This window comes from Athene noctua, chromosome Z, assembly GCF_965140245.1.
Source record: "Athene noctua chromosome Z, bAthNoc1.hap1.1, whole genome shotgun sequence".
NCBI classification, from domain to species: Eukaryota; Metazoa; Chordata; class Aves; order Strigiformes; family Strigidae; genus Athene; species Athene noctua.
This window is the reverse complement of record NC_134077.1, coordinates 87902645-87917749: the sequence shown is the minus strand read 5'-3', so window position 1 is coordinate 87917749 and position 15105 is coordinate 87902645. Positions and strand designations below refer to the sequence as shown.

The window sequence follows — 15105 nt, the reverse complement described above, 5'->3', positions numbered from 1 at the left end:
CTGGCTCCAGGCCACCACACAGGCCACAGGCCACCAGCCACCAGCTCATGCTACATGCCTTGACAACGTCCAAGAACAACGCATTGTTCATGTACAGTCCTTTTGTTGCAGAGTGAAGACATCCAAACTGCCACGGAGTGCACAGGATCAGTTTAGTCCCGTTTCACTCTTTGCGGTATGTGAAAACATCTCTTTAGGCACTCCTGTAACAGCAGTGTGGGCACGGAACAAAAATGGCTATTCAGACCTTCCAAAACACACGGTTTGGCCTGGTGTGGGCATTCAGGAGTAAAGATAAAAGTTAAAACAGCTCCTTGTACACAGTTGCTTGGCCATACCAAGAAACTCCAGCTACTAAAGAGAGCACCTGACCAGGAGTAAGGAGATCCCTCTCACTGGAAAAGCTACTTGCTTTTCTTTCTCCTCAGCTTAACTTTTTCTGTAAAATGGCTGTCTGTGGACATGGAGTTTTATTTCATCACAGAAGATAAGCATCGGCAATGTTTATGATGGTAATGTAAGAAACACAATCTCAAATGGAGTAATTGTGTTTTCTGTGCTGAAACAGCTGTAAAAAAAAACCAAAACAAACAAAAAAACCCACCACTTCCCGTATGACATATCTCATGTTAAATTGTTGAAGGTCAAACTTTTAGAACAATGTAGTAATATTACGCTTAGGTCAAGAAAGATGTTCTTTGTCTATGTTAAGCCAAAGTCATAGTCAGCTTTGAGCAAGGACATCCTGGAGCCATTAGACCTTGAAGAGGATACAGTGCCAACTGGGCAAGCAAACTCAAGGTCCATGTATCCTTCATTGACCTACCCTCATTACAATGCTAAAAATCCCACCTACAGGTCAAGAAGGACCCTTGCCCAGGTAAAGATCCTTCCCCTGAGCATGCATAGTAGTACAAGTATTGTGTCAGCAGTATTATAATTGTATGTAAATAACTACTAATCATCATAGAGAGGATGGACTTGGAAAATTACTAATTCTGCAGGTTTTTTGTATAAATATAGCACAAAAAGTCCCGTTGGTGTGTCAAATTGGTTGGAAACCACCAAGCACCTAGGCTTGCACGACCCTGAAATAAATAAGCAATGTCTTCTGAGTGTGTGTTTATTGACCTATTGCACATCTCGCAACAAATCTTCTTTTCAGACAACAAAATGACTCATCATTGGGGAAAAGATTTCTTTAAAAGAGCTTTAATTATTATTTAGCAAAAACTACAGATTAATTCGGACAACTAACAGAAGCTCCAAAATGGTTTTTGCACTTTTTTAAACACATAGTACTGCAAAATAGCACAAAGAAGATTTCTGACTGAGTTTAAAGTAGCATGGTAATTTCAATGTTATTATGAACTAAATACCACTGCAAATAAAATAATAATTAGGAAGAGATGCAATGTGGTTGAATTTGATAGCTTTGGACCAAGAATTGGAATCCCATAGAAAATGAATATTCTGAAAGGCACCTGAGAAACGGAATTGCAACTGTGAATCTGTTTAGTTGTTGCTGTTAAAAACACACTTCTCTAAAAAACTTTCTTTTCTATCAGGGTGTCACAGAAAGGGTGCATTCAGATTGCCTGTGGAATGTTACACAATTTGCTTCCTATTTTTGTAGTCAGTGTTCACCCCCTCAATTTTTTCAGGATTATCTACTGATTTAATTAGTGGCAGGACCTAGATTTAAAGAACAGTATTAAAGTAGGATTTGCCACATTATAAATTCCACGGTGCTTCTCATCAGAGGGAACACCTTCTCTCCAGGTTTAATCCATGAATTATTTGATTTTGGAGGCTATTTTAATTTTTGTTACTCATAGCAGGAGACATATGGTGGTATTATTTTGAAAGGTAATAAAAGCTAGCAGTAGGTGTCCAGCAGCACTCATTTAAACTTTCTACTACTATTTTCAGATAACTTTTTCCCCATCAACACAAAGCCTGATCAAATCCTTGAAGAAAAACCCAACATTTTCCACTGGAAGAATTAATTCATATAGCATCATATGTATTACTTAATAGAAAAATCACTTAGGAAAGATAAATATAGTTTTGAAACAGATAATAACCACAGGAAATCACCAAGTTAGGAGAAAATCCCAACTCCATTAAACAGCATATTAGTGTTCCTGTGCATGCCAATGCAGACAGCAACCCACAACATATAAACATCACCTGAGCCCTGAACTAAGGACCGTAGACAGAGCTTTAAACGTGCCTTCTTTGATTTGCTAACTTTTTTTCAGGAAGCAATCTCTTAAACACAAAAATCTTTAAAAACTGTCAGTTCACAAAGAAACAGTCAAACTTATGTTTTGCATTTGCAATTTTTATAATAATTATTTTATAAATTTATTCAAGACAGATTTTCAGCCTGTGGAAAATTATATCGCATCACAGGAGTCACTAGAACTGTAAAAATCCCCCTGCTACATTGCTTCAGTTTTGCTTTATTGCATATAGTATATGGGATCGTAGCATGCGTATGTGAATCTGTTCTGGGATGCTAAATTACATGAGGCATGACAAAAAAAAAAAATTGAGCATAAGGACTATTTAAACAGTCATCTGTTCATGGATTATCACTTTCACAAATTAAAATAAATTTATCAGTGTATTGCTGTTCCCAGATCCGAAAGTCCGCAAGTTCTCTCTCCCAGCACCTTTCATCTAAGAGTGCAAACACAACCCACGTGCCCCGCAGGTCCTGGCCCTTCCCTTGAGCCAAATTGATAGCCGTGTATCTGCACCTTACTGAGGGGATGACAACTGCCAGTAGGAGAATACGTTGTGCAGAAGGAAAAAATAACAATCAGATTTTTTAAAAAACTGATTTCTATTTGTGCTTACCAGGCGAAACGGACAGCCCTAGTCTCTATATATGATTCCACAAAGCATACATACAATTTCCAGGGCCTGTTCCACCTACATTCATAAGGCCTTTTCTTCCTCAAACAAATTTAACTACAGACATCTGGATTTATTTATGTTTGGTCTCAATTCAGGCCTATTCGGATATGAGCAAGCATTCAACCTGAAGCTGCTCCTAAAAAAAGAAAATATGAAGAAGCTTCAGCAGGTACAGGATTGTCTTGCTTCTTTGTTACTCATTTGTCTTCTATGGAAGCATATTCTTCATTATATGTATTGGCCTCAATTTTGTGGACAGAATTCAGGGTTATTTTTAATATCTACGGCCCATGGTCAAAGGCCATAAAGCAAGGAAGGAAAATACTATTTTTAATGTCTTGGAAAGTTCCTTTTATAGTTATGGATGCAATCAAAGCTCATTTAAAATGTAAACTGCCTTAACAGCACCACTGAGTTGTAAATAATACATTCTTGTTAGAACTAATTATTTTTATTATTTTATTCATGCTATTACTAATTGCAATAAATAGAATGCTTATGAACGTATTTCTGTGTCTATAGTTTCATTAAAGTTCTTACATGCTCTATTTTCCTACTGACTTATGCTACAATTTATAGAACAGTACAAGCTCATCCACAGCACAGTGCATCTTTGTTTTCATGTTAATTCACCACTGCTGTGAGGTGCTGGCTGCCAGCCTTGGAAATTGAAATCTCCTGTTCATCCAGAGAGCACAAACTATGCAGAAAGAAATACCACAAGCTTACACACACAACCCTGCCAGTATCCTTCAACCCTGATTTGAAGAGTAATCTCCAGCACCGAAAGGATGATCTCTGCAGTCATTTCATCCTTGGCTTCTGCTAACGTTAAAGTTGCCCAGTTCCACTCATAGCCTTGAGGGACACTGTTCAGGTCTAGAGAAAAGTTCAGATTTTATCTCCTCCTTGTTTACTTCTCTTTCCAGGCCAGCCTACCTGTTTCTTACTTCACTCTCTGACTTTGCCAAGTGTGGGAAAGCTGCTTACACTGGCATACTTTTTGCCAGCCACTTCATAATCAGCAGAACCTGCTACTCCCATCCGTACATAGCAAAAGCAGAACAGTGGTTACGTTTGTTCAGCTGGCAGTTCAATCCTTATTGCTGCCATCATTTTCAAGGCACAGCACAGGGTTACTACGCAGAATAAGTGGCAGAAAGCTGTAGTTATATACACCTGCAGAGCTGTCAGAACTTAAAAAGTTAATCTTTTATGCTGTCCACTTCCTCTAGCCACTTACTCGTTTCCTACCCTTCCACTTCGATTTTTTGGCCACTTCACACAACTTCTTCGCAACTTCCATCACCATTCATAATGTTAGTTTCTGGCTTTGTGCCAGAGACCCTAACGGATTCCTTGAGACAAATCAGTTTCATCCACAGGAAGGAAAGCAGAGAACTGCTTGCAATAATCTCCATTTGGTTTTGTCTTGAACAGAACTGTCTTTCCAAAGCAGTGAGTAGCCAATTTAGAATGATATAACTCATTCTGAACAAAATGCATCCACCAGACAGCTTTTACAGAAGAAGGCCAATCCTGCAATGGAATAACATCTTTCCTGGGAGAATGATGTTCAGAAATCAGGCTTTTCAACACAGGATCAGTAATTGCTTGAGGAGCTGGTTGCTGGCTTGCTAACATATAATCACCATGGTTATCTGGTGTTGAAGTTCCCAAGAGCTAGTCTGCACTTCCTACACAGGACAAGAATACTTCTGCATAAGGGAAGGACTGTGTAAGTAGTAGATGTTCAATGTGGACGTTGCAGCTGGCAGACCCCTATTAGTATGTTTCCAGAAAAAGTGGAAGAATATACCTTAGGCTAACAGGAGTTAGTAGAAGTGGTGGCATTTATAAATTATGTATACAACTCAGTTGTCGGAAGCAGGAGAGAAAACAAAGCCAAGATTCTCCTGTTAGTAAATCAAAGAGGGAACATACTCCTGGTTATGAACTAACAAGTATTCTGAGTAGTGTTCACGTGTGGATAACAGTATCTCCTGAGGTCCCTTACTGCCTTAATTATCCTTTAATCCTGTTCTCGTGCAGAAGGGAGACTACAACACATTGCTTCAGAAACACCATTTCTCTCTTTGTAGCCAAAGCATGTGGTAACGGTCACACAGGGCTATTTCAGAAGCCAGAGGTTGTGATGGAAGTATCTAACTGTCAAGAGCAAAAAATACTGGATGCAGAGCTCATCTAATTCTTCAAGGACACCCCAGCTATAAACATTTTTCTGATGGAAACAGTTATGTATTGCCTTCTACTCTTCATTATAGTTTTCCCCCTTATCTCACTAAATACTACTCTTCTGAAAAGATACGTGTTAAAACCAACAGCTATAACTAAAGATCAAAGCTGAAAAAACCTAAGTAGCATACATTATTTTCATCAAAATATAAACAAAATTAAGTCATTACTTAATAAAAACAACAGTTTCTTATACTGATGTCCAGTCAAAGAAGAATCCATACACAGTCTGAATCAAGGGCCTAATACTCCTTCAGGCACTTATCAACACAATACAGGCAACACTTCCTACTTAAAACTGTGCTAATTTGTTATATATAAATTGGCTATTACAGCTGATACATATGAATGGAGATTAGGGTACAATACCTGTCCAGAGTTAATAAGACAGTTTCATTCATTTCAGGTATATCATCAGCTTTAATAGTAATGTTGATTGTAGTGTCACTTTGTCCAGATAAGAAAACCACGGAGCCATTAAAAGGACTTATGTCGTCATCTGTTACTGCGTTTTGATTGAGACCAGAGGGTTTCAAGCTCCAAAATACAGTTGCTTGACCGTCAGTCCCATCTCGATGCAATGCAATGGAAACCTACAAAACACGAGTCTGTTGCGACTTGTAAAACTAGATGAAAGAACAATTACCCCTTTACAAATGACTACTGCATATGAGAATTGAAATGTCCAGCTTGTTTTTTGGCTCATACCTATGTATAAGAGATGAAATCGAGGATGGTATATTAACAGAAATATACACTGAATCTTATCCTTTTACCATTTATCAGTTACGTACCTAGACAGTGGAGATGACAGATTATTAAATTCACAAATCACTAAGCAACCATAAACAGAAAAAGCTTGGTATGACTGATTTAATCAGTGCCCACCTCATCAAGACACAATTTAGGTTTTGAATGTAAACTACCATAATTTCCATTCTGGTTGTTACAGTACAGTGCCAACCTGTACTCTGCTTAAGGAAATTAGCAGTTTTAATCTGAGAACTGTTGATTCAAGGGTTTGTGGGAAGATTTCAGTGAAAAAAACTAGGAAAAAAAAAAAAAAGGAAAATCTATGAAAAAAACATTTTAAAAAAGGTTTCTCCGTCTGGGACTACAGCACTTGGATGACAACGTTTTAGAAAATGCTTCTTTGGATTCTTAAAAACCTAACAGGCATAATTGTTGAAAAACACACCCAGCGAGCCAAATTATATGTTCGTATGTATTTCAACTATCACATATACAGACACTTCCATGAAATTTAGAAGCGCTGTCAGTCCTTCTTTACATCACTCCCTTTGCAGTTGGTGAGAGAGATTAAAACTGTCTGCAGCATCTTTTGTTCTGTGTGAGCATTAAGACCTAACAGGTTTTAGATGCTTACAGAGAAAGCAAAGACCAATCAATCTCCCTTCTCTGATGATGACTAACACACTATTTCAGACCTTAGTTTTAAAATCATGTTTTTGCCCTTTGCTTTTTTTTTTTTTTTTTTTTTTTTTTTTAAAGCACAGGAATATTTGGGACCAGGCAGATCCCAAAGAAGAAGGATTTTCCACACATTAACTTTCAAATGTTACACTGAATATAGCAAACTTTGCCTTCTCGAAATACATTTTCCATTCTAAGGGACAAGATAAAAAGATTTACTTACCACTGTAGCAGGGGAATCTTCTGGCTCAGAAATAATAATTGGAAGATTGCTAGTAAAGCCTATTTCTCCATTTGCAATATCTGGAGTAATCCTCAAAGAAATATTTCGAATCTCGCCTAATCTAGGACTCAGAGGTGGGACTAGAGGAATCCTATTCACCAGCTCAACTTTTTCCAGCTGTAAGAAAAAGTAAAGAAAAATTTGAGAAACAAGAAGCCTTAGTACCAAGTCAGAACAATTCTGACATTTCAGTACAAATTTCATACCCAGGGAGCAAAACATCTCCAGAACAAATTTCTCTCACTGGCAGCACTGCTGTGAACAAACAGGTGTAAGTAGATGTGACAAAGAAATGAAATGGCTATCGCCGAGCTTTGTCAGTAGAATGGAATACCTCTCAGACAAATCACATTCATGTACACAACTAAATGCACGTAGAGGGAAAAAGAACCTCCTAGATCGGCTGATTTATTACTAGACCTATGCATAGCAGTATTGATTTGACAAATGGCCCAGGCTATTGTCCCAACTTCATTTTTTGTGCCATGCATTGATAAAAATCTGCTTGAAGTCACTGGAGCCATAACAAGTTACAGCCTCTAATGAAACAGAAGAATGATTCAATCTTCCTTCCTCTCTCATACAACTTTAAGGAGTTCTCTATTTATAATAACTAATATATTAGAATTGAATTCAGAACTGAAAATCAGTACAGTGTTTCGAAACTGTAGTCTACTCTCGTGTTACCATTTTTCCAATTCATACTAACAAGAAATAGGAAAATGTTTACCCTTTCTTTGAATGAGACTCACTGAACCCAGCAACAGTACTGAAATTGTAAGGAAAGCAGGACATGCCTGTTTAAATATTTCTTTCAAACATAATTTATACCATGTGATTTTGTCTATATGCAACATTATAATAAATGTTTCCATAACTGATTTGCATATACTTCTGCAAACATTTCACTGGTGCATGAATTACCCATGAAAAACACCTTTCAACTCCCACAAGGATGTTTGTTCCTTGAAGTTATCAGATATTATCATAGAGTAAGGTTTTATTGGAGGAGGGAAAAGAGGCCTCATTTACATCCATACAGTGATCATGAATCTCCATTTCAACTGATGAGTTTTAAGCCCTTTCAATTCTTAAAACCAATCTATATAAAATACTTGGGCCGTATTACACTTTACCACTGCTTGAGTGACTCACAAAAATATTCATGCGCATTTTATTCGATGATAGATGGAACTACTTTAAAAATACTGTAATCAGCAACTGATTCTCAACCATACCAGCTAGTTATTGAGAGTCCACGAGAACAGATGGTGGGTCTGTTTGTTTTGCTTGTTTTCTAAGCTTTCTTTTAGAGTAGGCCCTGATCCTGCAGTTAACAGGATGTAGTTGGACCATTGCATGGTTGTTAGCTCAGTAAATTTTCTGAAATACTACACAGCTGAAACAAATCATTTCGTTGAGTACTTCTGATCGTGGACAGTAACTTTGAGATTAAAGTAATAATTAATGAAGAACCAAGAATTGGTGGTGTTTTGTTTTTTTCTTAATTCAGTGTTTCCTTTTAAAGCAAATCAGCACATAAGGAAAAAGGAATGCATTGTGAATTGAATAATAATGCTGAGTAGTTTATTAAATTAGTTAATCTTCCTGTCTATACCAAAAACTGCAGTAGGTTACTTAATTGAAGATGTCACTGAAGAACGTTGGTCTCACTCTTCCAGTTCCACCATCCATTCCCTAGTTGTGTTTAAGCTTCATTTCCTCCTCCACTCCTCCTCCCCTGATTCCTGGGTTGATATTTTATTGTCCCTAGTACAAACTCTGTAATCTTCTCATTCTAAACATGTTCTCTGAGATTATCATTTATTCACAATGTAGAAGGATTGTCATAGTGATAAATAGGGGTATTTTTCTTCCTTCTTCAAATGAATTATTTGTGCTGGAAAGCCCCTCTGATTTTGTTTATTCAAACAAAAAGATTTTTATGGTTCATGGAGAAAGTACAGAGCATTCACCCCCCGCCCCGCCTCCCTGAAATCTGCAGTTTGAGAAGCTGGGCAAAGTGCCTGCATTCTGGAATACTTATCATGTGTGTGTCTTGTCCATAGTCCACACTGCAGCCTTATTTATAATGTATCATTTAAAAGGGGCTTGGAATTAGATAATTCAGTTCTTCTGTAGATCTTTCAGATCTCATGCGGTTGTAAAACATAGTAATCTATTCTAGCATTCCAGAACACAATTCCCTATCTAACCATGAATACAAAAAAATTTGCCCACTAATAAAGTAATAATAATATAAATCTGGCAATACACTTTTCGCTCTCTTTTTTTTTTTTTTTTTTTTTTTTTAGAGAGAATGTGGGGAGAAGGAGGTGGAGGGAAGAAATCTTTTCAAGGTCCCAGAAGTAATCAGAACAGTTTTGGTAGACCACAAGTTAGAGACAAAACCCGGCAAATTTTAAATGGATGGATTTAACATTGTCTTCTTTTGAAAACTCTAGCAACATCTGAGTTAAAATGAAAATATTAAAGGGAACTAAGAAACATGATTTGCGCTTTAGATGCACCAGGTCATCCCTTTGTCTGTGTATTGAGATTCCTACCTGGGCACATCATCTCAGATGACCAGAGTAGCAATAGTTAATCATAGGAAGAAAGGATTATGGGGTAATCTTAACTGGAGATGACAAATAAGGATAGCAAATACTGATTACAAAGCCCAGGATCTTCCCTATCAGTATATGGAAGTATATCTGAACAATAACTTTCTAAAATGTAAGCAAATTTGATTTTCTCTGGTGAAAAATGACAGCTTTCATTGGAAAGCAGATATTCTTTAAATATTTTTGCTGAAAATTCAGTTTTCTGTCAAAAACACAGTTTTGTTTTGTTTTGTTTTTTAACCAATTTTAATTATCGGTGATAAAAGTTCTCTTACAAATTCCAGTAGAATTTTTAATTACATTTAATTTGAATTAACAGTTCTGTTACAAATTCCAGTAGAAAAAAAGAGGAAAAAACCCAAAAGGGCATATACAGAGAAAACTGGAAGAAATACGTTTGAAGTTTTCTGGCCAAACTTCAACATAAATGGAATACGTTTGATTATTTTTAATCAATATCTTCTTGCTTGTAATTTCTAAAACTTGTCATGCTTCTGTAATTTAACTTTAAGAAACTTAATCTGGTTATATTCAAAGACAAGGGGTACACAGAGAAATATATCTCAAAAGGTAACTAACTTCTGCAACACTGACCTAATTTTGTTAAATTCCATGATTAATAGCTGAATTCTGTTACAACAGCACATTTTTTTAAAGTGGTGTAATTAGTAAATAATGATTAAGAATAAAGCTCTTTATGACATATTTATGGAAGCTGTCTCTAAATAAGAACATTTTCTTAGTTACAAACCTAACCATTATTTTCCTTTTTTTTTTTTTTTTTTTTTTTTTTTTTTTACAGGTATGATCATTTAAATTATTTAAAAGGGAAGGAGCCACTACTAAATTATATCCTTTATATTACACAGGCTAAAAAACCACCCCAAAACACAACTGAGATACCTGTACGAGGAAATGAGCACCATTTTGAAGAAAAGCATCATTTCTGATTGGTATATTTAAAGTATCTTGCGTTTTTCCTTCTGGAAACATGAGAATGCTTCTTCTAGACATATTTAGAATGCCATCTTTTGCTCTCTCAGGATCCAGAGCTCCAGCTGGAATATACAGTGCAGTATAAACCAACTGCACGTCTCCAACTGTTCCTCTCTCCCTTGCAAAACTCAAGGATAAAAAGCGTCCCGCTGGATTACTTTCAATCTTCTGATTCTCCAAAGGATAAAACCTTATGAGGCCATAAACATCATCACTGTCCTGAATATAAAACAGAAGCTGCAAAAGAGAAAACAGCATCACTTACCCTATGCTACAGTTACTATATGCCATAGTTTTCATGCTTTCACAAAAGCATGTCCTGACTGTCACCATACATTTTTCTCCTTAGTGAGCTGGCACTCAAGAAAGAAATCAGACTGACAGCCCCGAAGTATTCTTTGTACACAAGCAGCACAGCGCTGACAGTGGCAACTTTCCCACTATGCATCATCCATGTGCCAGCATGAGCTCTGAATAACTGATTTTTTGCTTCAGCAGCCAAAGTGAATAATTTAAAAATGTTTCAGATTGTGAAAAATTTCATTTTATTCAACAAGTTCATTCCAATCACTTCAGAGAATGACAAAGCAGCGACTCGAGACACAAACTGTCAGCAATGCTAGCCACCCTTTCTTTAACAGTTCAAAGGTTACAGTCTTAATCACCAACCCTTCCTCTTGTTACTCTGTGTAAAACATTCCAATAATCATTAAGACAGCAAATGAGCAAGTGAAAACAACTTTCCTGCCTTCTCTTAGCAAGCACTTAGGCAATGATATATATGTTGGGACTAATCTAAGATGAATGATACGGCACTAAAAATGTCTGGGTTTGTGTACTATACTAAGCCAAATACTTTGGATATGGATCAATATACTAAGATTATATTCATTAATTTGTTTGATTTATATCAAGCCCAAACCTTTTAGCCAGTTTAGGCAATCAATCTATGTTATCAGAACTGGTAGAGTCTCTAATTATTACTGATTATTCCTCCTCTGCTCCGCTCTGGGAGACCCCCCTGCAGGGCTGGGTCCAGCTCTGGGGCACCAACAGCAGAAGGACACGGACCTGCTGGAGCGGGGCCAGAGGAGGCCACGGAGATGCTGGGGGGCTGGAGCCCCCCTGTAAGGACAGGCTGGGAGAGTTGGGGGGTTCAGCTGGAGGAGAGAAGGCTTCGGGGAGACCTTAGAGCGGCCCCCCAGGGCTGAAAGGGGCTGCGGGAACGGGGGGAGGGACTCGTCATCAGGGGGTGTGGGGATAGGATGAGGGGTAACGGCTTTAACCTGAAAGAGGGGAGATTTAGATTTAGATTAGATGTAAGGAAGAAGTTCTTCCCTGTGCTGGGGGTGAGGCCCTGGCACAGGCTGCCCAGAGCAGCTGTGGCTGCCCCCTCCCTGGAAGGGTTCAAGGCCAGGCTGGACGGGGCTTTGGGCAACCTGGGCTGGTGGAAGGTGGCCCTGCCCGGGGCAGGGGGGTGGGACTGGGTGGTCTTTAAGGTCCCTTCCAACCCAAACCAGTCTGTAACTCTATGACTATGATTATTAACTTCTCCAGAAAAGTTCTAAAAGCAAACTTACCTCAGATGGTTCACTGACTTCTGCACCTCCTTGTATTGTATGAGCTAAGAGTTTCAGAAGATAGGGCTCTGCCTCTTCTGGTATATCATCATCAATAATGTTCAGAGGAAGTGTCACCAGCATCTGTCCTTGATCAAAACATATCTCCCCAGTCTCTGGAACGAGGTCTGCAGTCACAGGTGAAGGATCACTGCTATTTCGGATTATAACCCAGGTAACAGAAACATTTCCATGTGTTCCACCATTTCGTACAATCGTGATCTCTTCAAACCTACGGTTTTGAGTCAGAACAAAAATCCCCAATATAAAATCATAATATTGGCTTGGCTGGCTATCAATTCCCTGAAATATTTACACTGACTTAAGTGAAATAAATGTTAACTGCTGCAACTGAGATTTGAGTCAGGGCTTAAAGTCTGTGAGGGTATAACACACATATAAGACTTCTCTTACAGCACTTATTCATGAGCTCTTTGTAATGCCTCTAAAGATATTTGTTAGAAATTATTTTGTTTACAGAGCCAAAGATACTGAGAAGTGAAGACTTGGCATGCTTTACATTTGTCTCGAGAAGTAAATGTCAGATTTCAGAAAACCTTTTCTCTATTAACTTCCTACACCATTTTATAAACTATATCAAAATACAGTTGTCAGGCATGAAAATTTAAATTATTCCAAATGAGCTATTTGCTTCTGGACTGAAATATTAAGTTAACAACATTTGTGATACTGGGAATGTCATATTTCCTGCATCTGACAATCATGCGACTACAACAAAACATCTGGGAATCATGACTTATAAAAATCTAGAAAGCAAGAATTGTTTAAAGTGTATAAGAAAGGAAGACGAATACTGAAGTGCTGGGCTATACATACTATAAAATATTATTTCAATATTGCTTGTAGTGTGATGGCTTGATGTATCACCTGTTTCTCCGGGGATGAACTACTATCAGTAGCTAGCAGTGGACCTTTTTACTGAGACTCTCAGTATTGTGTATCGGTCCTGCCTGTAAGATTTCTACAGAGCTTTGATTTTCACCTCTCTGTAAAATTACAAATATTTAACTTATTTTTAAGTTTCAGGTAAGTATTTCATGGGAGATACTCAACACCTTTTTTTTTTAATTATTATTATTATTATTTTTAACCAGGGATTGATTTTATATATCTAGTAAATAAAAAGATTTACCAGGGAAAGAAGCCAGAAATATATTCCCCACTTGTATGAACTGTTGTGTGGCAGCATCACGACTTCATTGATTCTGCCTTTAGATTAAGGGTTTTTCAGTATTCTGATAATGTGATTAAATACTTACAGTTTTTACGTACAGTTTACAAATATTAAAATACTTCCTGCATAGACATTCCCACTTCCTTGAAGTCTTTGTAGATATGTTTGATAATAATAAAAATACAGTGATTTCTACATTATATTTTCAGTAGTGATTTTGTAAGTATTTTCAGTGAAATACTAAGGATGCTTAACAATACCAAACAAATCTCTTAAATGGATTGGATACGAGTTTTGAAGATCTGCAGTACCTTGAAATTTGGTCTTCATCAATGATAACAGTCTGAGCAAACAGGATACTGTTGATTGACAGTACCCCATAGGGTTTATCATTCGGTTGGATGGTGACATGAACAACTGATGGATTAACCAAAACAGCATCTCCCTGCAAAGTGTCTTTAAGAAGCATAATCTGAAAGGTCTCAGCAATTTCTGGTATGGCATCATCGAGGATCTTAAATTTCAGATGTGTTTCATGAACTAGAGGCGGGAAAACAATAGTTGTATTTGGCTGTAGATCTAGGAAGTCTACGTTAGGCTGTGCGTGTGCTGTTGAATTCCCCGTTATGATGGCGTAACTGACAGAGACTTCATGTTCATCAGGTCCAACTAATCTTCCACTGACATCCTTACCACGAACCACTTGAATTGTCACCACACCAACTTCCTCGGGCACCATATAAGCACTCTGAACAAAACGCACAGGACTGTCATTTTTCTTAATATTAATCTGAACAGAATCTTTTGTGTGGTTGATTTCAGCCCCTCCCTCCACGCTCTTCAGATGAACAACGAACAATTCATCATTTTCAGGTATCTGGAAAAATAATATTAGCAGCTGGGTGTAAGTAATATTTCGAATACATGCAGAACACTCTTATTGAGAAATATGTTTTATACATTTGACGGAAAAGGGAAATAACACAAACTTGACAATTCATTTCATGCTAAAACAAACAGGAGAGAAGTCTCACTTTTAACTTTGGTTGAAAATCCCTTCTCAAAATTGAACGTTTCCATTTTCTAAAACAAACTTATTGCTCTGGCAATATGAAACGGCAGAAAGCCAAACAAAAGCAAAACAAAAACAGGCAAGAACCAGAAAAAGCTGGATCTTTCCAACTTGAGACTACGAGGAGATCCAAATTCTGCTTTAGGAAGCCATCTTTATTTGGAAACATTCTTCCCAGTTATTTAGATTTACATCTTGATTTTCTGATATTCATACTGACTGACCTCTATGGATGCCTGAGAGAATATAGGAACAACTTATGGACACAACCTACCTCGGCCCATCTGTTCGTATACAAATGGAAAAGGAACACTTGTTATGTTCAGACAGACACACATCCCCAAAGAAAACTTCTGTCACAGATCTGAGAAAGTGTTTTCCGGTGCTTAGCAATTATTTAGGCTTTGGCACTTCCACAAAATGACTGATTAGAACTACAATTTAGTTTTAGCTATTTCTTCTCCCATACCTGATGCAGCAAGACAATAAAGAATGGCTTATAAAGCATAAATTAAAGAACCTAAGGATGAGATTTTTGCTTTATATTGCTACATTTTATTCCTGAAATCCTGATTTTCTAAACCCGTTTAATTGAAAAATATTATTATTTTATTAATATATATAGGTAGAAAGTAAGTATTTTTAAATTATTTATGATCTTTGCATCTCATTCTAGCTGTGGACTCCTGGAGACT

The 15105-nt window shown here is 37.3% G+C and overlaps 1 protein-coding gene across 8 annotated transcripts in view; it reads right to left on the bottom strand.

Moving 5' to 3' along the window:
• ADGRV1 (adhesion G protein-coupled receptor V1) overlaps window positions 1–15105 on the bottom strand; it is a 308947-nt gene that overhangs the window by 258985 nt on the left and 34857 nt on the right. For all 8 annotated transcript variants that reach the window (XM_074932928.1, XM_074932935.1, XM_074932934.1 and 5 more), the window contains 5 exons: window positions 13650–14215; window positions 12105–12375; window positions 10432–10761; window positions 6842–7018; window positions 5554–5777 (listed from right to left, as the gene is read on the bottom strand). In XM_074932928.1, the coding sequence (XP_074789029.1) occupies window positions 5554–5777; window positions 6842–7018; window positions 10432–10761; window positions 12105–12375; window positions 13650–14215 (1568 nt within the window). The remainder of the gene's footprint in view (window positions 1–5553; window positions 5778–6841; window positions 7019–10431; window positions 10762–12104; window positions 12376–13649; window positions 14216–15105) is intronic.